At 52.7% G+C, this 24,207-nt stretch overlaps 1 protein-coding gene across 1 annotated transcript in view; it reads right to left on the bottom strand.

Annotated features, from left to right (window-relative positions):
* The window catches only part of Arap1 (ArfGAP with RhoGAP domain, ankyrin repeat and PH domain 1), a 65,519-nt gene that overhangs the window by 17,555 nt on the left and 23,757 nt on the right, over positions 1 to 24,207 (bottom strand). The window contains exons 3-15 of the mRNA NM_001427363.1: positions 21,852 to 22,400; positions 10,579 to 10,757; positions 9,993 to 10,057; positions 9,389 to 9,513; positions 9,115 to 9,264; positions 8,796 to 8,865; positions 8,420 to 8,540; positions 7,023 to 7,228; positions 6,522 to 6,628; positions 4,883 to 5,082; positions 3,081 to 3,166; positions 1,513 to 1,695; positions 258 to 432 (exon numbers count right to left, since the gene is read on the bottom strand). Of these exons, the coding sequence (NP_001414292.1) occupies positions 258 to 432; positions 1,513 to 1,695; positions 3,081 to 3,166; positions 4,883 to 5,082; positions 6,522 to 6,628; positions 7,023 to 7,228; positions 8,420 to 8,540; positions 8,796 to 8,865; positions 9,115 to 9,264; positions 9,389 to 9,513; positions 9,993 to 10,057; positions 10,579 to 10,757; positions 21,852 to 22,363 (2,179 nt within the window). The 5' untranslated portion in view covers positions 22,364 to 22,400. The remainder of the gene's footprint in view (positions 1 to 257; positions 433 to 1,512; positions 1,696 to 3,080; positions 3,167 to 4,882; positions 5,083 to 6,521; positions 6,629 to 7,022; positions 7,229 to 8,419; positions 8,541 to 8,795; positions 8,866 to 9,114; positions 9,265 to 9,388; positions 9,514 to 9,992; positions 10,058 to 10,578; positions 10,758 to 21,851; positions 22,401 to 24,207) is intronic.

Below are 24,207 nucleotides of genomic sequence, written 5' to 3'. Positions count from 1 at the left end.
CACAGGAGTCACAGAGATACTGACACAAAAGACCACTCGCACAAAGCACCAACCCCTAACTCAGATATGCCCCAAGTACCACGCTGCTACCCCAGGGACCACCACGGAACTTCAATCACAGCTTGGGAGTGGCCTACAAATCCAGGTCCTCAGCTAATTCATGGTTCCTGTTGACAACCCTGTAAAACTCCAAAAGACCAGACCCTGCCAGCAGAGACCTGCAGCTACAGAGGAGGACAGAGCCACCAGTCGCTTACCTGTGCTCTGGTTATTCCGTAGAAACTCCATCTGCAGAGTCTGTCCGGCTTGCTCAGCAAGAGCCAGGGGTGTGGGAGCGGCTGGGTCCCCTGAGAAGCAGTTGACCCCAGCCCCACAGCCCAGGAGTGCCTGGGTCTCAGCCAGGTCAGTGGTAGTAACTGCAGCACACAGGGCCTAGAGGAGGGGGTTGGGGGAGAGGAATCAATCCAAGCAAGAGTGGGAGGTGGAGGGGTAGAGATGGGAGGAGGGAAGGGGAAGGAGTCATCCAAACCTGGGTGGACCATCCTCAGATTGAAAGAGACCAGGGCTTAGAGAAGCCAGAAGAGAAGAAAGGCACACCAGTCAGAAAAAGAAGGGAAGGCAAGCCAGAGAGACTGGGCAAAGGCTACCCAGCTGAGGCTGGGGTCCTAGCCATAGGCTCTCACCCTGTGTGTCCTGGGGCACAGCTGCTGGTCAGGGCACAAGGAACCCCTGGAGGATCTCAGGCTCCCTCTGCCTTGTAGCAGGGGCAGAGGGAGGGGCCGAGGGGTTGTAGCTAATTCCTCCCACATTTGAATTCCTCACTGCCGGCCCAGCCCTCCCGACCAATGGGAGCCACCACCCTTCTGGCTTCTAGGCCAGACTGGGCTGGGCGGAACTGGGGGCTGGACGCCCGGGTCCTGGGGAGGTGGAGGCCTGGTTTCTACAGAGCGGCTAGACTCAGCCTGCCTGAATAGGGCTGCTTGGAGGAAGAGCTGAAGGCCGCCCCCAGGTTACAAATGCTACCCTGCTGCCTGTAAGCAAGCAGTCTGAGCCAGATCAGGGTCTAAGACTTGGTTCCCAATCTTCTGGGGCCTGGGGCCCATATGGGGCCTCATCTAGAATGGGGTGTGGATGGGGTGGGTCAGAGCGGTCCAGCTGTTTTTCATGAGCCTGACAGGAAATAGCATCCCCACCAAGTCCACTCCTTTGGCAAGATTCTGAAAGAACAGGACAGGGTGCGGGAGACAGAGGAATCAGGAGGAGGCAGCCAGATGCTGAAGACATGGCACGGGACCAAGAACCAAGCCTGGCTCCTCCCTACATTGTTCTAGCTTTCCTTAGGCAGGCCTTACTGCCCTCTGGGCCTCAATCTCCCCACATGTTCACAGCCCTCCAAGCTGATAGGAGATGGGTTGAGAGAGGGAGGAATGGGGCCACAGGAAGAAAGGGCTTGGGTCAAGGGGTGATGCAGGGACAAGGAGGCTCAAGCATCCCAGAGGCTCCATGGCTGACCTTGTCCAGCTCCTCCTGGTTGCCGAAGAGTGGGTGGTAGCGGCGGTACTTGCCCTCCCTGTACTTGGCCTCCAGGTGATAGCGCCGGGCGCCAGGGCTGCTGCTGGGCTCCAGGGCCTCGCTAGGGGGCACGTTGGCAGCCCAGAAGTGGTTCCCAGGGCCATTGCCCAGCTGTAAGAAGAGCTGTGGGTATGGGCAGGGGTGAGAGGGCAGCTGACAATAAGATGTCCTGAGAGGGATGGACAGACAGGCCACACACCCCTTTTCTTCCCCCAAGGGGAGGTCAGAAGCAGCTGGGTCTGCTGGTGGCCACCGTACTCTTGCTCAAGGCCTGGGCTCTGAGCCCAGACTGTCTCCGACAGTCTGATAGGTGAATGTTTGAGGCCTGGCCTCTGTGGCCCTCACCCAGCCCCACATCTGGAACTCTGCATTCCTAAGGCTGTCCCAGGGAAGGGTGGGGTCTAACCTGTCAGCCAATAGGCTAGGCAGGAATTTGGGGGATCTATCTGTTCCTAGCATTCCTCTCTGGATGAGAGAGGGGTGACAGTTTCTATGTGATGGGGGTGGGCAACCTTAAGGGCAAGTTCACTTTTCCCTTCTGACTACACAATGCTATTGCAAGCATTTCCTGGGCTCCCCACCCACTCATTTAGAGTGCTGGAGGCTCAGCAGAGGACAAAGCAGAGACATTCCCTGCCACTGGGAACCCAGTCAGAGTTGGTTTGGTTTTGTTCTACTTTGTTTTCCTTCCTGGGCCTCAACCTCAGTGTTCTCAACCATATCCTGGGTACTCTGATGCTAACTCAGGATTATCCTAAAAGACAATTCATTAACAAGAGCAATGTTCTCAGCAGTGGTATACTGAGCACAGGGTGGGCATATGAGATGGATGTGCTATGAAGTTCCCAACTTAGCAGCAGGGCCCTGGGTGGCAGGTCCCTTGGTCTAGCCCGCTGCAGGTTTCCCATATCAATGATCACACACAGTCTCCAAAGAAGTTTACAGCATAGATATAAATATATGTACATATGCGTGCCTCAAGTCATGCATTATATAGACACCCTGTGCACATGAGTTCAGGTGCAGTGAAAGCTCAGAGGCTCTGAGTGGTGTGCGCAGTGGAGAACCCCCAGCCCAGCTAGGACAAGGGGTGGAAAGGAACAGGCTGGGTGGTCAAAATGCAGTGGCTAGGTAACCTCAGGCACATTACAGCCCAATCCAGGGCTTCGGTTTCCACATCAGGACAACAGCTGAACTATATCAGGGGTCAGCAATTCTCTAAAAGTTCAAATAATGAGTAGTTTAGGTTTTATGGAACACATACAATCTGTCAAACCTTTTTTTTTTTTTTTTACAACCCTTTAAAACTGTAATAACATTCTTAGTGCACTGGCCAGTTTGCTGACGCTGCTAAAAACAGGATTTTTTCCCCAAAATCCCTACCCACTAGATTATCACGAGCTCCCCCAGCTCCAGAGTTCTGGTGGCCAGCGAGATGGGGGCATGGGGGCGGAGGAGAGAAGTTGAGAGAGGAAACCCCAGGCATGGATGAGAGCAGCCACACCCACCTGGATGAGTGTCTCTGTCCACACCTTCCTGTCCATCTTCAGGCTCCGCACCTTGGACACTCCTGCACCCAGGCCACGGTGCTCCCCTGAGATGAGGCACACATAGTTATGCTGGCACAGCCCTCCTTGTGACACTTGCTCATCCCTAGTGCTCCTCAGGCAGGCCAGGAGTTAGCCTGCAGCTCCATTTTGTCACAACTCCAGAGTCTGGTCACATTGCTCACTACTCACCAGGCTACCCTCCTGGCCACTGTCCCTACCTACCAAGGGGCTGCTTTGCTGTGCCAATCCCTGCCCCACAACGTCAGCTGCTCCAGTGTAGATATAAATACCTTATCTCTCCCCTGTCATCTTCAACTTCCTGCCTCAACTCTCCTCCCGACCTCCCCTCTCCCCTCTCCATGGCCACGCCTTCCCATCATTCAGGTCTCAGCTGACAGGTCACCTCCTCAGAGATGTCCCAAACAAATAGCACCTTCTCTTCCCACTCCTGTCATTCCTGAGTGGCTCATGTGGCTTTTGCTGTCCCCATTGCAATGCAATTGCCTAAGAATAGGATCCTGACCACCTGGCCTTAGGTTTCCTCCTCAGGGCCCAGAACAAATACACAATAAGCATTGAACAAAGGTCAGGGGGATGAAAGGGATGGCTAAGGCTGGAGATAGAGGATGAAGCTCACTCAGCCACAGACCCTGGGGGAAGAGAAGGGAGCAAGGGACACAGGGAACACCTGCCATTGCCTGAACCAAGCCCGGGCACTGCATCTACGCACCCATCTCCCACAGAGAACCACAGTCTGCTGTGTCAGCTACGAGCTGATGCTTTCCTTCTCTGGTCACCAGTAAGCTGCCACTCGCCTGCATATAGACCTCATGGCCCAGGGCCTGACATCTGCCTCAGAATCCCACAGGCCTAGGGGTTCTTTCCCAAGCTCAGTGACTCCCTCAGATGGTCCTTCCTCCTGGATTCTCACATCAAATTCCACCTCTTCCCCACAGCCATGCAAAACCACCCCCTGGGCACTGTCAGCTCCTAGGATAGTCGAAGGCCCGCCCAGCACTCAGTAAGTGGGCCGCCCTTCCTGCTTGAGTCAACAGATGAATACACCTTGGGCCCCATGTTTTTCCATTCCCACCCTCCTCAGCCCTGTTATCATGGAGGCTTTCACATGTAACTTTCAGACCACCCTAGAAGGCTTAGTGCTTCTTCTCCCACTCCTGGAGAGAAGTCTCCAATCTCAGCTTCTGCCCATAAGCTAGAGTCTGGCCCACAGAGCTGACTCTGTTCCTGGGCTCCTTGTCTTACATCTCTGGTAAAACACAGGCTCCTCTCTCAGCATGAAGAGTTCTGATGTGACAGGGACATCAGATTCCAACAACCTGGGCTCTGATCTAAGCTCACTCTCTTCCCCTGAAAAAAAAAAAAAAGCTTTTCTCGGGCTGCAGGGATGGCTCGGCAGTTAAGAGCGCTGACTGCTCTTCCAGGGGTCCTGAGTTCAATTCCCAGCAACCACATGGTGGCTCACAACCATCTGTAATGGGATTGGATGCCCTCTTCTGGTGTGTCTGAAGACAGCAATAGTATATTCATATACATTAAATAAATAAATCTTTAAAAAGTTTCGTTTCCCTTCTTTGTGTGCCCCCATCCCTGTGGAAAGAGTATAACCATGAAATGAAGACCAAAGGTCCCTTCCAGGAGAACAGCCAATAATGCTGGAACATTATTAGGTGTAAGGGCTGCAGGATCTGCCCAATAGACTACCTGCTGTCCAATGGCCAGCCTACTGCACACATACCTACCTGCACAGCGCTTGCAGATGACGATGCAGAGGTTGATGGAGGCCCAGTCAGGCTGGGCAGCCCCACAGTCGGCACAGAACCTGTTGGGGGCTGCAGCCCAGATGCGCTCGGCCACCTCTGAGGTAGATAATGCCTCTGCAATGGCTCCCTGCATGGCCTCCAGCCACTGTTCCTTCTCTAACTCTGAATCAGCCGAGAAGCTGGGGACACATAAGGAGGGAACTGGTGGGAAAGGGCTTGGAGGACTTGAGGGTCAGGAGGAGGTGTCATCTTAGGGCTGTTGGGAAACTGTGACCAAAGGAAGCATGAAAACTAGAGAGAAAAGAGGGAGTCAGAAAATGGCAACAGAGAAGGCAGGCTGAAGCAGGTGATGAAGTGGGGTGGTGCCTAGGACAGAGAGGGCAGCACGACACACAGGCAGAGGACAGGAGAGCAGACTGGCAGAGGAGACAGTGAGAGACAGGCAGGGACAGGCCTGAGAGGCAGGGCAGCCACAGGGCACCCTTGGGACAGCAGAGGACCAGTTAAGTGTTTATACAGACAGAAGAGAGACTAAGGAGTGTCCCATCTCCACCCTTAAAATCTGGGTTGCACCTCTTACTCCATCCCAGAAAGAAGTCCATGAGGCACCCAGTGCTTTTCTTGGGTGCCACTCAGGTGGCAGAGGCAGAAAGACTCTGACAGGAAAAAACAAAACCAAACCAAACCCATGGCCTCCTGCTCTTCCAGGGGAGAAGCTCTATCTAGACAATAAAATGCAGAGTTGTCGTCCCTCCTACAAAAACTCCCCTAGCTCTTCCTCTGCTGCTGTCACCACCAACTGCAAGTCACACAGGAGTACCCAAGAGGTGATAGCCATGAGTGAGAGAGAGGCTGGGGATGGCCTCCGCCGGGACAGCCAGAAGAGAACTCAAAAGCTGCCAGGGCCTCAGATAAGCAAGAAGCACACACCACCCACGACAGTAAGCCCTGTAGGCCCAGGTGGTGGAGGCCCTTTCTGCTTGCTGAACATCTAATGGCCTCCGTAAAGTTGGTGACAATGACAGTAACCAGGAAGCATGGTGGCTTCTGCAGCTGACAGAAAGGGAAACCCCAAATTGCCTGGCTGCAGCTTTTGTGGTCACTAAAGATTATGACCAAGAATTATAGGGCCAATATCAGAGGATATTTCAAATGTGAGAATGTGCAAACACCCACTTGGCTCTTGAGGTCAAAGGTCACTACCCTGCTAGGAGGGGTATGGATACAGTGAAGCCCCCGAGTACTGAGACAAAGACCAGATGGTGACAGATACAGAGAGGAGACAGCCAAGGAGGTAGACAGTGGCAGGCCACATGAGGCAGAGAAGGGCCATGAGGTAGATGTCCAAGAGACAACAGGCACACAAGCTTTGAGCATAAGCAGGTTCGGCTGGAGAACCCACAGGTGCAGGGCTGGGGATGGCAGGGTGGTACTTCAGAGGTTCCCAGGGTCCCAGGCCACGGAGGGTTGCAGGGACTGGTGGGACACCTCATAAACAACGTGGTGGGGAAAGAGAACAGAGCTGGTCAGCTGGAGGGGATAAAGACTTCTGACAGACTAAGGCAGGTGGGGCTGGAAGGGAGAAAAAAGCTACCAAGAGGATTGCCCAGGGGCTCACCTGAAGATGCGGTAGGGGGTAGTGAGGTCGAAGCTGCGCCGGTCCACTTCCTTGACGTTGCCCACGTTCATATCGATGAAGGTGATACCAATGCCCAGGTGGAACTCCTGATAGGTGGGTGGGAAGGGAGGAAGACAAGGCTCACAGCAGGGCTTAAGGGGCAGGACAAGGAATAGGGAAAGGTGTTCCCTAGGGAGTGGAAAGAGCGCAGGAAGGAGGTAGGACGCAGGAATGTGAGGCGGGACTAGAGCAACGGGATGATGGTGGGGAGGCATAGGAGCCGAGTGGACAGGACTGGAGGGTGCTGTTCAGGGACAGGACGGAGATAAGACACAGGCAGGCAGGAGGGAAGAAGGTAAATGCTGTCCCCATGCAGGAAAGGTTGGCAGGTAAAGTCCTGGGCTTAGGTCCTGGGCAGGATCCAGGAAAGACCAAGTAGAGAGGAGCAGGACAGGGAAGGGGACAGGGATGAGTATGGGTGACCTGTAGAGCCCTTCATACCTCCAGATTCTTATAGAGCTGTACTTTGTCCCCAGCCACGGCCACGTAAAGCTTATTCTTGAAGCCTCGTAGCTCCAGGCTGCCAGCATGGTCAGGCTGCTCGGTGCCTCCTCGAACTCCCAACACAGAAGCACTAGAGAGCCGAATATGGGCTCGATGCTCAACCACCGCCTGCTGCAGGGCCTGCATCCACTCATTCCGCTCCACTGCAAATGCATGAAGGTAACATTTGAATTCAACCTGGTGCCTCCTTGCTCTAGGCTGCTCAGAAGTCACCCCTGCTAGGAATCCAACTGGTGTGGCCTGTCCCATCGCAGGACTTCTCTGACTTGGACAACCTAGGCTACAATGGCACCTAGTGTGGCTTACACTAGGACAAGCCACCCTGACTATTGGAGACTGTATCCCTTGTGTACACTGATGTGTGCCTCTGTGGAACTGGGGAGTGTCTGGAAAAGAGCACTGGCTATGGTCAGTATCTCCTTCCTTCTCCTCCGATACCACACAGGGACAGTGCCTCTCAGGGTATGACATGTTAGGGAGCAGACATACACAGTTCCCTTCCCACTCTTCACAATGTGGCCCAGCTTCTAGACCCTTCTCTCCTCCCCACACTCACTCACACACACACATACACTCACACTTACATACTCACACATATATACACTTACACTCATATTCATTCACATACACTTACACACTCATACACACATACTCATATACATATATACACTTACACTCATATATACTCACACACTTACTCACACACTTGCACAAACTCATATATATACATTCACACTTACACACCTATATACACTTACACTGATACACACATTCACACACTCATACACACATATACTTACACACACATACTTAGACACATATACTTAGACACACATACATTCACACACACACTCACATACACATATATTACACACACATACTTAGACACACATACATTCACACACACACACACACTCACATACACATATATTACACACACATACTTAGACACACATACATTCACACACACACTCACACACACATACTCTCACACACACATACACACACATACTTAGACACATATACTTAGACACACATACATTCACACACACACTCACATACACATATAGTTACACACACATACTTAGACACACATACATTCACACACACACTCACACACACATATAGTTACACACATACTTAGACACACATACATTCACACACACACTCACACACACATACTCTCACACACACATACTCTCACACACACTTACACACACATATTTAGACACACATACTTAGACACACATACATTCACACACACACACACACACACACACACACACACACACACACACACACACACACATACACACACACTCCTAAACTCCCACCATCGCTCTCTGCCCGGAAGGCGAAGGTCCGACTGTTTGTGATCACTTCAAACTTCTGATCTCCAATAGCAGCTACTCGGCAGATGCAGGCTACAGGAACAAAGCGCTTAGAGTAGGCATCCTGGGGGAGAGGAGAGCTGCATTTCAGAGTGGGAACCCTCCAGCCCCTTGCCCAGCTCCACTGAAATGATGGCTGCAAGCCTGTCCTCTGCAGGTGGCCAGGGATCACCTCATGCTGGCTGTGTGCACTACCTTCAGCCCACAGATCAGGATCCCCACTTAAGGTCAGCTAAAGACTCTGCCTGAAGCAGTGTTGGGGGTCAGCCTAGGCCTAGGTAGGAGCAAGGGTCAAGTGAGGGACTGATGGAGCCCTTACCTTGTTACTGTCAAAGTATCGCAGGTGATCAGCATCCAGTCTCACCCATCGCTTCTGATAGATATAAGACCTGAACAGGCGGAGGAGGGCTCAGCTAAGACTGGGAATGAGGAGGGGGAGGTCCCACCATCCTATCCAGTCCCCCTTTCCTAGCACAGTTAAGATCATCCAATGGGTGCAGTGTGGGAAGAGGGAGAACTTCTCAAATAATCTTGGACCCTCTGATTTTTAGATCCATGACATCAGTATCCTGGAGCACTGCTTGTAATCCCCCAACCCCCCTCGAAGATACTAGAAGGAGCTGGCAGGCTTCACTCACCCCTGTGGTGGGTTCTTGTCCAGCCAACCAGCCTTGATGACAGGTGTGGTGGGGGTGGAACCCCCAGGCAACTCATCCATGGGGTGCAGTGGGAGATCAGGGATCAGGCTGCTTAAGGGTGGATTCAGGCCAATGGTTGGCCACCCGCCACTGGGACAAGAAAAAGGAAGGAAGGCAGGGAGGGAGGCTGAGGGTTTGCTTAGGCTAGGACTGGATAGAAGGGTAGGCTAGGTTGGGCTTTGGGAAGGAAGGTAGCTGAATGGGGGATACTCACTTGGGGATACCCTCATAGGCGTGATCATCCTCATCCTCAGCATCATCCCCAGACAGCTCCTCCCCCTCGCTCAGCAGACTAGCCACACGCACGGCCCGTGGGACTCTGCTTGGCAGGGGCTCCTCCTGGTCCCCCCAAGATCACCCAGTGTCATAGTTTCCCCTCAAATCCCAGACCACACACCTAGCTGCCATACCCACCCCACCCCCACCCCCCAGCAGCTGAGACCACACAGGGACCAGGGTGAAAGGGCAACCTGGATCTAGGGCAGGGAGAAAGAAAGACAGGAAAACAGAGAAAGTCTCATAGCTAGAGAGACACAATATACATTCAAGAGAGGAGGTGGCATGAGGACAGAGAAAGTGAAGCCACTCCAAGACACACACAGCAACAGACTACATACACCCAGCCAGGGCACTCAAGCCTAGAATAGAAATCATAGACCAGATAGCTGCAGACCCCAGGGTTGACTGAAGTCTATAAGGCAGACAATAAAGTGGGTAAGTAAGCTAGGGGAGGAGCTCTGGGGTCTCTAAGGCCAATGAGCAGCCCTCCCTCCACAACACAGGTAGCAAATGCAACCCCAAGCACTTGCCCTTCCTACCTTGGTCATCACGCTGGCTGGGGCCCCTGGCCCCTCCTCTGGAACATCATCATAGTCAGAGTCGTCTGGTAAAAGAGAGGGGGTGGCTCAGAAGCCAAGAATAAACTCACCAACACACACACACACACACACACACACACACACACACACACACACACACACACACACACACACGGAGAGGGAGAGGATGAGGGAGAGAGAGGCTTGAGTTTTAAAAGAAAGGCACAGGAGACAGGAAGTGCTATTTATACTGAAGGAAAGGAAGGGCCACCACAAGGAGGCTGACAGAGCAGCAAGCTTGGGAGTTGGGGTGGAGACTGTCCAAACAAGGCACACAAGGTAACAAGAATCAAGATGGCTCCAAGAGTTACTCAGACAGGGAACTTCACTACCTCAAGGATCAGCCATGCTCACACTTGGCAAGCAGGAGACCGAGAAGAGAGAAAGAGCATGCATACTCTTTGAGAAGGCCTAGGACGCTCCAGGGAACTGCTGGCCACCAGGAGAGAGGGAGTATGTCCACTACCTGCTCTCCAGGGATGATCTCAGGAGACCACCCAGAGCCCAACTGCCCAGTAGCACTCACCAAACTCAGGGAGCAGGCGAAGAGGCTTGGGGGGAATCACAGGAGGGCAGGGAGGAGGAGACGGAGGCTGCAGGGGCCCCTGTGGAAAGGCAGGCAGGAGGGTGGACGGAGTCTCTGTAGGCTCTGGTTGGGACCAGGGTGATACGGATGGCAGCAGTAACTCCTCCTTAGAGAGAAGGCTGAGAACAGAACCAGAGCTGGGTGTCAGCAGGCGCCAGTCAGGGTTCTGATCCACTGAGGCTCTGCTTACTAGGCAAGCATCTTCCTGACCCACACACCAGCCTGCCTCGCACAGTCCTCAATCATTCCCAGGCCAGCACTTCTTCAACCCATATGAGCTGGTCACCCAGCCCTGGTGCTTCAGCTTCTAGCTATGTACCCATGGGACCTCTATGCTGACACAGAGAAAAGACGCGAATGGAGCAAGGGGGAGGTAAGTCTTGACATGTACCATGGAGGATTCAGGGTGTTTGATGGCAGACAGGATGGGATTGAAACAGGCACCAAGGTCAGCACTGAAGCCATAGTCCCGAGCCTCAGAAACTCAGGTCCAGACTGTGATCTCTGGGACAAAGTCCTCTTCTCTTTTTTTAGCACACATTCAGAAATGGTGACCTCAGTCCCCCAAGCGCTCCTCACCCTCCACTTAGATTCATCTCTGATGTCAGTTTCTGGGGCCTTCTTCAGGTACCCAGTTATCCTCCCCGCCCCATAGTTTTCCTATTGTCCTATTCTGGTGATGAAAGCCTCCTGAAGGGCTTTGTCGTCTGTGGAGTAGGATCTGCTTTCACAGGCAGAGAAAGAGTAGGTCACATACCAACATACTGGATCCTCAGTGCCCAGCAGTTAGAATGGCAGCCGAGTTCTGGTGGCCTGGCTGCACCAGCTATCTCTCTCCACATCTGCCAAGGGCTAAGGAGGGGCATCCGAGTAGACAACTTCCTCCCAAACCCTGGTCACTTTGGGTCTGGTCTGTTCCCTAGTGTTCCCAGCAGTGGGTAGCAGCATGTGACGGCCGGAAACGCAAGGAGGTGTGGGAGGATATGACTGGGTCGCTCTTGAATCTGGCAGTTCCCCTCTCCCTGTTCCTTGTTGAAGCATCTCTGCCTCTACACCACTTCTCCCAGGCCACACCTCTCTGTTTCCCTAAACCCTGCTGCTCTCTCTCTCCCCATACGAGAAGAGTATTCCAAATAGTTCTCTTCAAAGTAAGTCCCTCCTGCCCATGCTCCGTTAGTATCTAAGCTAACAGGAGCCGAGCTCTACTACCTCACGCTTTTCAGAATGTGTCTGTTTTCTACGGCCATGTGGACAGGGAGGGAACCTCCCTGTGGAGTCCTGTCCTGCACGGGATGCTACAGCAACCCAGCTACCCACACAGCATCGTCTTGGCAACAGCAGCCTATGTGAGACTGCAGGGGCACCAGGAGAAACTCAGCAAACTCTGTGTAGTGACCTGCAACTAAGAACACGCACACTTGCAGGGCCACTAAGAAGGCACACTGTCCCCTTGGAATAAGAAGTTTCTAACTAAGCCAGGCTGGCTACCAGTGGGTCACCTGCTTACTCTGATCCTCAGTCTCTCGCCTCTGTGTTGTCACCTGCAAGGGTCAATAGGAATGGCTGCTAGACAGGTCAGTGAGCCCTGTCTCTACCACGGGAGCCAGGTACCCATGTCTCTATACCTCTCCAGGAACTGATTCTAAGGGACGGTGGTATGGAAAGTATGATGTCCCTCCGTGAGCACAGCACCAGGCTATCTCCCCGAGTTGACCCAAGTCTTTTTGCAAAAGGGAAAGCCTTTGACTTACAATCCCCACCTCCGAGTGTACAGCTTGGCTGAATGGACAACAAGAGTGTGCTAGACAGGTGGGTGGTAGACAGGAGGACCGATCTTCGGACAGACTCACAACAAGCTGAGCATTCTGGTTGCCAGAGAAACAAACGAATGATTGAAAGACACCAAGCACCTGAGTGCAGACTTGCCCCACAGCCTGCCTGGTCCCAGATACCTGACATCCTTAGCCTTCCAGAAGAGCACATCAATCCACCACGCTGCTGCTTCCAGAGGCCAGGAAGAAGGGGCTGCAGTGGCCATGCTCGGGAGTCAGCTGAGAGCAGACCGTGGCCTATGGGGAAGTGTGGATCCCTATTCTGCAAGGCTAAACAAGTGGGCCTGGCTTCCTACTGTCACTCTCCTCAATGTCCTGAGGGGTGGAGCAGGGCAACCGGACCCACTTGTTCCTCACCCTCAGGGGTCAGGAAAGCACAAGCCCTCTCACCTGGTCTACCTCTAACACAGTCCTGACACTCCACAAGTCTGCCCTGAGGCTCACTGCCTGCGGGTGCCCTCTGCCTTTATCATCTGCCTGAGGAGGGGAGACAACAGAGCCTCTCACAAGCCTTGTGGCAAGAAACTTCCACGACAACCAAACTGCCTAACGTAGGGCATCTAGTACTGCTGAGTCAGGGCTAGGAAAGGAGAAGTGAGGTCAGAAAGGCACAGCCTGTGGGAAATCCCCAGGGGAGTGGGGAGCACCCCAGGAGGAAGGGAGCACCCCTGGAGCAGCTCCTGGGTATCTGCCCTTTATAACAGTCCCATGCCCGAATTCTGGTGAATCATCCCTATGCTCACCCTGCTCTGACTCCTTTGATTTCCACCAACCCAGGGAAGCACACCAGTACCTCAAAATGTAGCCCCGTGGGCCATAGAAAGACAAAAACAAACAAACAAACAAACAAACAAAAAACCCTCCTCACGCTTACCCCCAGCTCTACTGTCCTCCAGGCCCTTCTCTAGCCAAGGGACATATGGAACATCTATTCTAATTATTATGCCATTCACAATAGGACTGGACACCAGGGACAGGGGTGACCCACCTCAGCCTGAGCCCTTAGCTCCAGAAGTCTGACCTTTCAGATTAGAGGAAATACCCTAAGACCTGTACCCAGGGCTGGGAGACATATGAGGATCCTAAGTCTAAATGGGTAAGGCTAGAGTGACCCCGTCTCTAATGGTGTGAACCAGAAACTTAAGGCTCGGCCAATGTCCATTACAGGACAACAGATGCAAACAGCTTGTCCTAGACACAGTGACATGCGGCTGCTCCAGTTTGAGGGCAGATAGGTCTGGGTTTGAGCCCCAGAGCTCAGTCAGCACCTCTGAGCCTCAGTTTCCCCTCTGACCAACTAGCAGGCTCTCTCACACTGCTCTCACGTGTGGCAGCACGGTTTCTTACCTGGGTTGTAGCCAAAGGAGTCACAGCCTCACAGGTTAGGCCACAAGCTGCATTACAGCCTTCTCGTCCTGCAAACGCCCTGGGCTCCTCCCTAATGCTTGCATCTATATCCACCTCCAGCCAGAGAAGCCAAGGCTCACTTTGAGGGCAGGAGGGCTGCAGAGAGGGACAGCCTGCAGGTCAAGCAGACTTTGGACTAACTCCCTATTCCTTATCCATTCACTTTCTAGCACTCTACAAAAAGCTAATCCGAGGCCGGGTATGGTGGTGCACATCTTTAATCCCAGCACTCAGGGAGCAGAGGGAGGGAGATCTCTGTGAATCTGAGGCCAGTCTGCAGTCTATAAACATTCCGTATGTGTGTACATGTCTGTATAGGTATATGCACATGAGGGCAGAGGCCAGAGGATACCCTGGAGCTGGAGTTCCAGGTGGTTGTGAACTACCCAATGTGGGTCCTGTGAACCGAACTCAGGTCCTCTGCAAGAGCAGTATGAATTCTTAACTTCTGAGCTAACTGCAGTCCCAAGCGGCAGTCTATAACCATATCCTTCAAAACCTTTGTATAAAGCATTCCTTTCACCGCAGACACTTGTCCCTGTCTAGCCTAACTCGTACTCTTCCCTGAGACATATATCCCACCTCCTCTTCCTCTACTGCGGACTTTCCATCATGCCTCAGGCTTCTTAGGGGCTTCTTTGGGACTCCCCCACCCTCTATACTACTTCTCTATCTTTAAGATTTATTTATATTTCAAGCGTAAGTGTGCACGTAAGTGCAACACCTGCATGCAGATGCCCACAGATGTCAGAAGAATCAGATGCCCCAGAACTGAAGTTATAAGTGTAGTGAGCCACTATGTAGGCTCTAGGAATCGAACCCAGGTCCTCTGGAAGAGCAGCCAGTGCTTCTCACAACTGAGCCGCCTCTCCAGACTACCTCCGTATTTCCAATCATTCTGCACGCTACATCCTTCCTTCGATGTTTGTTTCACTGCAATGACTTCAAAGGACAAAGGACCCAGAGCACATTTTACCCCAGAGTCAGAACTTTCCCCCTAAAATGTTCCAGGGACCTTAGAAGGACCCAGGCCAATCCTAGGACTTTCACCAGCACAGCTGCAAGACGAGGCCAGGCCCAGTGACCTGGGGACTCTGGCCTTTCCTGATGCCCCCTTCCAGTGGCAAACTTTCCCAGCTGCCCACTTCCTCCTCAACAGCTGGGTCCTGCACTCCTCACTTCCCCCATGTCACTTCTGTCCTTCCTCCTCCACCATGGGCTGCTGCACACCCTGGCTCTGTCCTACTCACTTCTGCCCAGGCCACAGTACACAAAGCTCTTATCAGGCCTCCTTTGTAGGAACAGAGGTCTGCAGCCTGCATGCCACTTGACACTTCTTCCTGGGCCAGGGGCTCCCCTTCCTAGGCACTACTGTGGGCCTGGCTTCTGCCAGAACGTTTTACATAAAATGACCCCAAACCATGGATCCCCCTTTTGCTTAAAACTCACTTCACCCTCCAGGAAATCCACCCAAATGTGGATTTCACCCTCTAGTTAACAGCCTGGTGGGCCTCCATACCACTCCAAGACCTGAGCCCCACAGACCAATCCTGTTGTGGTGGGCAAGAGGCAGGTAGCATCTGCTCTGTGTATTTCCTGGGTCTGACTCTACTGTCTCCCTGAGGACAAGAAGAGCAGGTCAGCCCATGGCGAGCTTTCAGACAGATCCATGACCCCTCCCCCACACTTCTGGTGACCAGTCCAAAGTAGAGGCCATAATATGTTCCCAGTGACCCAAGGGGTGCTGGGTTCATTAGGGATTCCTGATAACTGGAAGGAGGGGAGGGCAACCTCACACTCAGCATGCACCCACCAATCACCCAGACACCACGGGAGGAACCATACAAATGAAATGCCAGCCCTCTTTAGGTAGGTCCCTGTCACCTTGGGCTGGGGGTATGGGAATTTAGACACATAGCATTCTTGAACTTAACACACTAGCCTAAATTCCCTTGGGGAGCCAAGGGAATTGCCTTATGGTGCAGGAAAGTGGGAATGAATGCCAGAAGAGAGCAAGGAGCAGAGGACCCTCCTACACAAACACAAATGCACATGGACACACACACACACACACACACACACACACACACACACACACACACACTCACCCCAACAACAGTCTGTGGGGCAGGTCTGACAAAGGCTCAGAAAACAGGCATTTAGGATCACTAGGAAAGGCTGATGTGGAGACAACAGAGAGAAGGAAGGAGAAGGGGGACAGTGTTAGAAAAGAGCAGAACAAAACAAACAAACAAACAAAAAAAAAAAAAACAGGAGAAGCCGAGAAACGGTCCTGGAACTGTCTGAGCAAACCAAGGGAAAGCACAGCATCCTGGAAAAGCAGCTCAGAAAGTGACAGTCACACAAAGAGTGACTCATCCTCCAACCCTCCCACCTGCCCAACACCCTAGCCAGGGCTGCCCCTCACTCACCCTCAGAGGCCTGCTGAATCCTGTCTTGGGCCTGAGAACGCCTAAGGCTCCAGCCAGGTGGAGCAGTATGTGCCAGGGTGCCCTGTGTCTGCCGGTGGAAGCTTGTGTGGGCTCTGGCTGGTCCTGTGGCCAGAGCCCCTATTGTTGGCTGTGTCTGGGTCTGTTCCCTTGGATATGTGAGCCCCAGGTATGTCTATGTATACCTATGGGGAGTGTCTCTGAATGTGTGTAAATGTGTGTGTGTGTGAATATAATCATAAGTCTGTCCGGGAGGGAAAGAGATTGCGTGAGTGTATAAGTGTGTGTGAGTGTGTGTGTGTGTGTGTGTGTGTGTGTGTGTGTGTGTGTGTGTGTGTGTGTATCCAGCTCTGGTCTTTGCTTCCTGCTCTCTGCCTCTCTTACCCCCTCCCCGCCCCCCTTCAGCCTAGGCCAACACACTTCCTGAAAACACTGAGAGAGAAAGAGAGAAACGTCACCCATAATCCCCTGGGACAGATACTTCCTCCCCGCCCCTCAGGCCACGCCAGCACCAGCCAAAGTAAAATGGGGCAATTAGCCCTGTCAGCTGGTCCCCTGAGGCCTCACAGGGTACCAGTCCAGGAAGCCCTGATTCTGGCTAGCCCTTATATGAATCCTCCACCCTAACCTCCTGAAAGAGGCCCAAAGAGGCTGCAAAATAGGCTCCCTGAAGGGACAGTTTCTGCCCCAGCAACAGGTGATCAGTCTTCAGAAAGACCACGGATTGGCTGAGCGGCAAGGCATTCTGGGGCACTGAAGGGAAACCTTGCAAGGTGTGACTCCTGACAGTGGCTGGCCACTCTGGGCAAATACTTCCTTTCCCTCAAATACCTATAGGTATCCGAGTATCAGAGGAGGAAGCTGAGACCCACAGGGAGTTGGAAGGGGCTGTGTGGAGTGGCTCTGGGACCCTTGATCAGAAACAATCCCTCTGTGATCCAGAGAAGCAAGTCCTGAGGGTTTTGTCTCTGACATCTGAAGCTGAGTGGACAGGGCCAGGAGGCAGGATCTGAATGCTGGTTTCCTCTCTGGGGTGGAGTGGCTTTGGGCAAGTTTCCCTGCAGCCAATTCATAGGCATGGGCTGAAATAGTCAATGTTACAGATGCAGAGGTAAAGTGGGGTCTTCAGGATGTGTGTGAGCCTGCCTCTAAAAGCCCTCAGTTTGACCAGGCAGGAAGGAGGGAGCCCCATCTTTCCTTGTTTTCTGGTTTGCTTACAGCTTTTCTGTAGCCTAGAAGACTATCAGCCTCTTGCTTGTCACCATCCCCACAGATGGGATGACAGGAATTAAGGAGAAGGCTTTGGAGTGATGCGCTCAGGGTCCCTGAGCTCTATGGCCAGTCTGAACCTAGGCCTGCTCACATCATCTGAAGACGTCCAAGCTCAGCACCCACAGTGTGAAATCCCCTGGCATCACTGGCCTTTCCTCTCCATGACATGTCAAAGGGGCCTATTAGGTACTGCTTGCCAGGCGTTCAATAGTAAAGGAAACACTGACGAAGATCCCACAGCCCTAGGAGAGCTGACATTCTAATGGTGCCTGGCAGCATATGCACACACATATGTGCACAGTGACTCACACTTGACAGTACACAAACACTAAACGTGCCAATCTGCTTACCCAAACAGCATCTGCACACTATTAACAATGCGAACTGGCACTGCCAGCCCCACAGCAGCAATACGCTCAGGCTTGTGCATATGCCTACTCAGCCCGGGGGACCCGGATATACTGACCTGTCACCCGTACAGATCCCTGTACCTATTAGGACCAAGCATGGCCACCTGTAGAACCAACACAAATATGCACCACCCTGACAGCTGGCCAAATGTGCATATGTGTACCTACACATGTGTACAGACATGCAGACAGGCAAAACACCCATACACATAAAGTAAAAATTAAAAACAAAACAAAACAAAACCAGTGGCTGGAGAGATGGCTCAGAGAGCACTGAGTGCTTTTCCAGAGGTCCTGAGTTCAATTCCTAGTCAAATTCCCAGATGGTTCACAACCATACGATGCCCTCTTCTGGTATGTCTGAAGACAACGACAGTGTACTCATATACATATTTTTTAAAAAACCTAAAGCCTTTGTCTATCCATGAGCTGAGGACCGCAGATGCCTACGACTATCGAGGCCTCATCCCCAGGACAAAGGACGCCAGGCCTGGCACCACTTTGCCCTAAGGAATGGCCCCAAACTGTGCAAATCAAGATGTCTCTTTGCAACCTGTGGCTCCACATCCAGGAGTCAACAAACTGCAGATCCAAAAGTGTGCAGCAAACCCACATCTATCCTGAATACATGAGGCTTCTTTTCCTTGTCCCTATTCCCTGACAAATCCGGTATGGTAGTTATCTACAGACAATTCGCAGTGTATGTGGCACTGTAAGTAATGCCCAGAAGATTTGTAGTACAAGAGATGGGGCTGGAAACACAGACCAGTGGGAAAGAGCTTGCCTAGCATATGCACAGCCCTGAGTTTGATCGACCCTAAAGCACAGAAAAACAAACAAACAAACAAACAAACAAGGCAAAAAAGCATGAAGAATGCATACAGATTTCTTGCAAGTATTACACCATTTTATAATTTGCCCCAACCCCATTCCTACTGAGGGGCCAGATGTCTTATTTAGAGGCCTTGACTCCCCCCATACACTAGCCAAGTACCTGTGTCCGGACTGTAGCTCTGAGAGTGGGCCTTGTATCCTGGGGCCCAGGGCTGTGGGCATGATTTTTATTTACCCTGAAGGTTTCCTGAACAGGTACAAGTGTCAGGAGACCCACAGAGGGCCCAGATAGGTCAGACAGGGCATCAAGGGCAGAGGGCAGAGGGCAGAGGGCAGAGGGCAGAAACCCCATCCTTGTTTTTTTCCTGATTTACTTACACCTTGGTCTATACCCTAAAATCTTATCCCAGGTGAATTCTTCCCCTTGTCCTCTTCTGAAGGCCTCTCCCTTCCCAAAACATCTCCAGAGGGTCAGCCTGGTGAAGTGGAAACTTAAGGGTTTCTTTGGAAAGTCAGTTGTGTCAGATGGTGCTTTGCTGGGGCAAACATGTAAAAGAGTGTTTTCCTGAAGCAGACACAGGTAAAAAGACATTTTGCTAAAACAGACAGGTAAAGGAATCTTTCACTGGAGCGGACACGGGTGAAAGGACGTTCTGCTAAAGCAAGCACGTGAAAGGGTGCGTGATGACGGATTCTTTGCTAACCACAGACACGTATTCTCGTCCACCTTACATAGCATTGTTGAGCTCTATTTGTCACCAAGAAAGACACCAAAAATCTTCTCAGAGGATCCTGTGGCTTCTTGCCGCTTCCACAGACTTGGGACAATTGACCGGGTGATGTCAGCAGATACAGACTGGTGTAGAGTTTTTGAAGATAGACTCATGTGAAGACACACGGTGAGGTAAGACCCGTGGAAGACACGTGACGTTTGGAGTCATAAATAGGAATTATACATAGGGCTCAATGGACAGTGACAGGGGCTTGACTTGCTTTTTACAGTGCTTCTTGTTCTCTGCTTCACTGAGAGGCACAGCCAAGAATTTCCCGTGTCCCTCCTGCTGACTCATGCCGATTCGGCTGAGGCCTGGCTGTCCCTGCTGGGTCAAGCCACCGCTGCCCATTCATGTTTACTATCCTGGCTCTACCAAACTGGACTGCTAATATATTTGTAAAATGTTCACGGGTAGATGGAGCTGCCGCCGGTGATTTCTGTAAACTGGACTGCTGATTCCTAACAACGCACGCAGATGAGATTTGCTCCAGAAAACAATTTCTAAACAGGTCCACTGCTCCTATATACTAATAACCTTTCTTTTCCACTACCTCTGGTATATGGTGGGCTTGAAGGGAGGTTAAAACGTTTAAAAAAACCATCATTAAAATTAAGGTAAAAAAATTAAAACCTACACTCTGGGTTGGGAGAAGGAAGGAGAGAACGGATGTGGGGTGGTATATCCAGGGTATTCCAGCAACTTTGAGTCTGCTTTGGCTCACCCTCATTCTCTCTCTCTCTCTCTCTCTCTCTCTCTCTCTCTCTCTCTCTCGTCTCTCTCTTTGTCTCTGTCTGTCTCTGTCTCTGTGTCTCTCTCTGTCTCTTTCTCTGTCTCTCTCTGTGTCTCTCTCTGTGTGTGTCTCTCTCTGTCTCTGTCTCTCTGTCTCTCTCTGTCTCTGTCTCTCTCTTTGTCTCTGTCTCTCTCTGTCTCTGTCTCTGTGTGTGTCTCTCTGTCTCTTTGTCTCTGTCTCTGTGTATGTCTCTCTCTGTCTCTTTCTCTGTCTGTCTCTCTCTCTGTGTCTCTGTCTCTGTCTCCGTCTTTCTCTGTCTCTCTGTCTCTCTCTGTGTGTCTCTCTCTGTCTCTCTCTCTGTCTCTGTCTCTGTCTTTCTCTCTCTGTCTCTCTGTGTCTCTCTCTGTCTCTGTCTCTCTGTCTCTGTCTCATGCTTGCACTCTCCCCTGCATGCAGGAGAATGGCCATTAGAGGGTGCAATAGCACCAAGAACAATGAATCTATACTGTGGTAACAGGGTCCTGAGGATGCAGGAAAAACATCTTGTGCTTTTTTTCCCCATCAAGTACATCTCATAACTTTAGACCCGGTTTGGCCTAGAAGGTCCCCTGACTCAATGCTACTCTCCCATGGAGAAAACCTCACAGACTTTCCCCGCAAGTGTGTTCCCTGCCCCCACTTCCCATCGCTACCACGTACCTGCATGGACCCAGTTAGCCCTTCCCTCCATGCCCCAAGCTCCAGGATCCCAGCTTGAAATCAGAACACAACCCCCACCTCCCACAGAAGGCTGCAGAGATCAGCAGAATCCCCAACACCATCCAGCAGTGACAAGGACAAGAGACCTGTGACAGCACATCCCTTTAAAAATCCAGCGGAACTTCATTCCCCCAAATATATGACAGCCTGTCTTTAGATGCCTCTCTGGCTGGCACCAGAGCAAACAGCTGAAAGGGAGGAAGAAGTGGAGAGCCTGTAGAAAGAGGGAAAGCTCGGGGAAGCATGGAGGAGACTAGCTAGGGAGAGGAGAAGGGATTATGAAGAGAACAGAGAGTAAGCAGGCTGCAGATCAGACAGGTCCTGGGATTTGTCAAGTGCAGCATTGGGGGTAGGGAGTAGTATGATTGACAGAAGTACTCCCCAACCCCATACCTGAGCCTCCATCCCAGAGCTCCATCTTTCTCCACACCTCATCTTCTAGTGCCAGGGTGCACCCTGGTCTCACGGGTCAGGTGCCCCAACAAACTCACATATCTCCCAAACTTTCTCCCTTCCTGGGCCGCCCTCAGTGATGGCGCCACCTCCCACTTGCTGGTTTAGACACCTGGGGGCCACTGTGGCTCCCCTGCACGGATCCAGGTATCCTTAAGTCCTGGCTATTCTTAGGTCCATCCCTCACCCCACTCTGCCCCAGCCTGGCCCTGCTCTCTTCTCTCTAAACTTTCAACCCTGGCTCTTCCACACTCTAGGACCTCCCACCCACGAGCTGTGACGTCACTCACCTGGTCTGCGGATAGGGGGGCCCGGTTCGAGGAGGTACAGGAGGAAGGCTCGGTTCTACTGAGTGCCTCTTGGCAGGCAGTGGGGGCAGAACAGGATCTGGGGGTGCTGTGGATGGTGGAGTGAAGCAGGCAGGTGGGAGGCAGCTCCTGCGGGGTGGAATGGGTGGAGCAGCAGGCAGACCCTGGTCCTCTCCAGCTGTGGGTGGCGGCTCAGGTGGAGTGACAGGCACAGGTGGTGACCGGAAGATGTGTCGCTTCATCGGCACAGGTCGTGGGGCAGGGCGAGGCACAGGGACCGGCGGGGGTGCATGGGCACGGTGCAGACCAGCCAGGATACGGCGGCGGTGGCCAGGGAGGTTCATGCCCATGTCCACCAGGCTGGCATCGCTGAGGCCTTGGCACTCAGTGGCCCACACCAGTCCATGCTGCTCAAAGAGTGCTGTGTACTGCTCCAGGTGCAGTGCCCGCAGCCACTCCGCTACTGACAGTGCGGCATCATGGCCCTCCGCCATGGCTTCTGGCTGCAGAGGTCCAGGGCTAGGCTCAGATCTGAAACAGAAGGTTGCAGGTAAGAGGTACAGCAACCGGGATCATGGCCAGCAGTGTCCCTCTGCGAGCTTCCACACTATGCCAGTCGGAATCTTGAATGTCATGATCTCAAATGCAGAATTCCAAAAGATTGAAATCTAAAGCCTAAATCCCACAGACTACAATCCTGAGAGACAAAACCTGGAAAGCTGAAAAAAGCTCAAATGCCCAGACCTGCTCAGGCCACGAAGTCAAAGTCTATTTATTCTCTTGCTGTTAGTGGCGTTCATGTTTTGACTCGGGATTTTGCTGTTTCTCTTTGGCTCTGGCCTTGAACTAGCCCTAAACTCACTATGTAGCCCAGGCTAGCCTGAACTTACATCAATCCTCTTCCCTCAGCACCGAGATAGGTATGTGCCACAATGCCCAACCCCAGTTCCATTCTTGTGCATCCACACTGTGCCCACATACCAGGCAAAACTGACTGCTGAGAGCCAGGCCTGACAAGACAACCCTGATCTCCCCGATCTGTGAGTTCCTGTGTTCCTAGCATCTAGCTCAAGGGTTCTTCACATATTAATCTCCTCTACAGCCATAACACCCCCAACCTACAGGCTCAGCTACTGCCATGAGACTGGCAAGTGGCATGGTTGGTGCTGGGTAAGACACCCAGGACCCATTCTTCTCTGCAAGGCCCAGGCCAGGGCCCAATCCCTGTGTGGCACCTATCCCCAGGTGACGGCCAGGTTTGGAGGCTCAGTGAGCACATGTGGGATCAAAAGGCACCTCCACTGGCCTCCATGTCCCTCAAGTGGAGTGGTCCACAAGGGGAAAAAGCCCAGGCCACACAGCCTCTGAATCCTGGCCTTCTGTGCAATCCCCTCCCTACCACCAAGGCAGAGTTAAAAGACAAAAACGGAAGCAAAACTCATTAGCTCGCATGTTCATCCATTCATTCACTGACTCAGTCATCAGAGCAGCCAGGCACTGGACAGTGGGAACTCAGCCTCACACCAGGCACTGGACAGTGGGAACTCAGCCTCACACCAGGCACTGGACAGTGGGAACTCAGCTTCATACCAGGCACTGGGCAATGGGAACTCAGCCTCACACCAGGCACTGGGCAGTGGGAACTCAGCCTCATACCAGGCACTGGGCAGTGGGAACTCAGCCTCGCATCAGGCACTGGGCAGTGGGAACTCAGCCTCGCATCAGGCACTGGACAGTGGGAACTCACACTCGCACCAGGCACTAGACAGTGGGAACTCAGCCTCACACCAGACACTGGACAGTGGGAACTCAGCCTCACACCAGGCACTAGACAGTGGGAACTCCCCCTCACACCAGGCACTGGGCAGTGGGAACTCCCCCTCACACCAGGCACTGGGCAGTGGGAACTCCCCCTCACATCAGGCACTGGACAGTGGGAACTCAGCCTCACACCAGGCACTGGGCAGTGGGAACTCAGCCTCACATCAGGCACTGGACAGTGGGAACTCAGCCTCACACCAGGCACTGGACAGTGGGAACTCACACTCGCACCAGGCACTGGACAGTGGGAACTCAGCCTCACACCAGACACTGGACAGTGGGAACTCACCCTCACACCAGGCACTGGACAGTGGGAACTCAGCCTCACACCAGGCACTGGGCAGTGGGAACTCAGCCTCACACCAGGCACTAGACAGTGTGAACTCCCCCTCACACCAGGCACTGGGCAGTGGGAACTCCCCCTCACATCAGGCACTGGACAGTGGGAACTCAGCTTCACACCAGGCACTGGGCAATGGGAACTCAGCCTCACACCAGGCACTGGGCAATGGGAACT

This window comes from Rattus norvegicus, chromosome 1 (genome assembly GCF_036323735.1).
Source record: "Rattus norvegicus strain BN/NHsdMcwi chromosome 1, GRCr8, whole genome shotgun sequence".
In the NCBI taxonomy this organism is placed as follows: Eukaryota; Metazoa; Chordata; class Mammalia; order Rodentia; family Muridae; genus Rattus; species Rattus norvegicus.
This window is presented reverse-complemented; position numbering and strand designations above follow the sequence as displayed.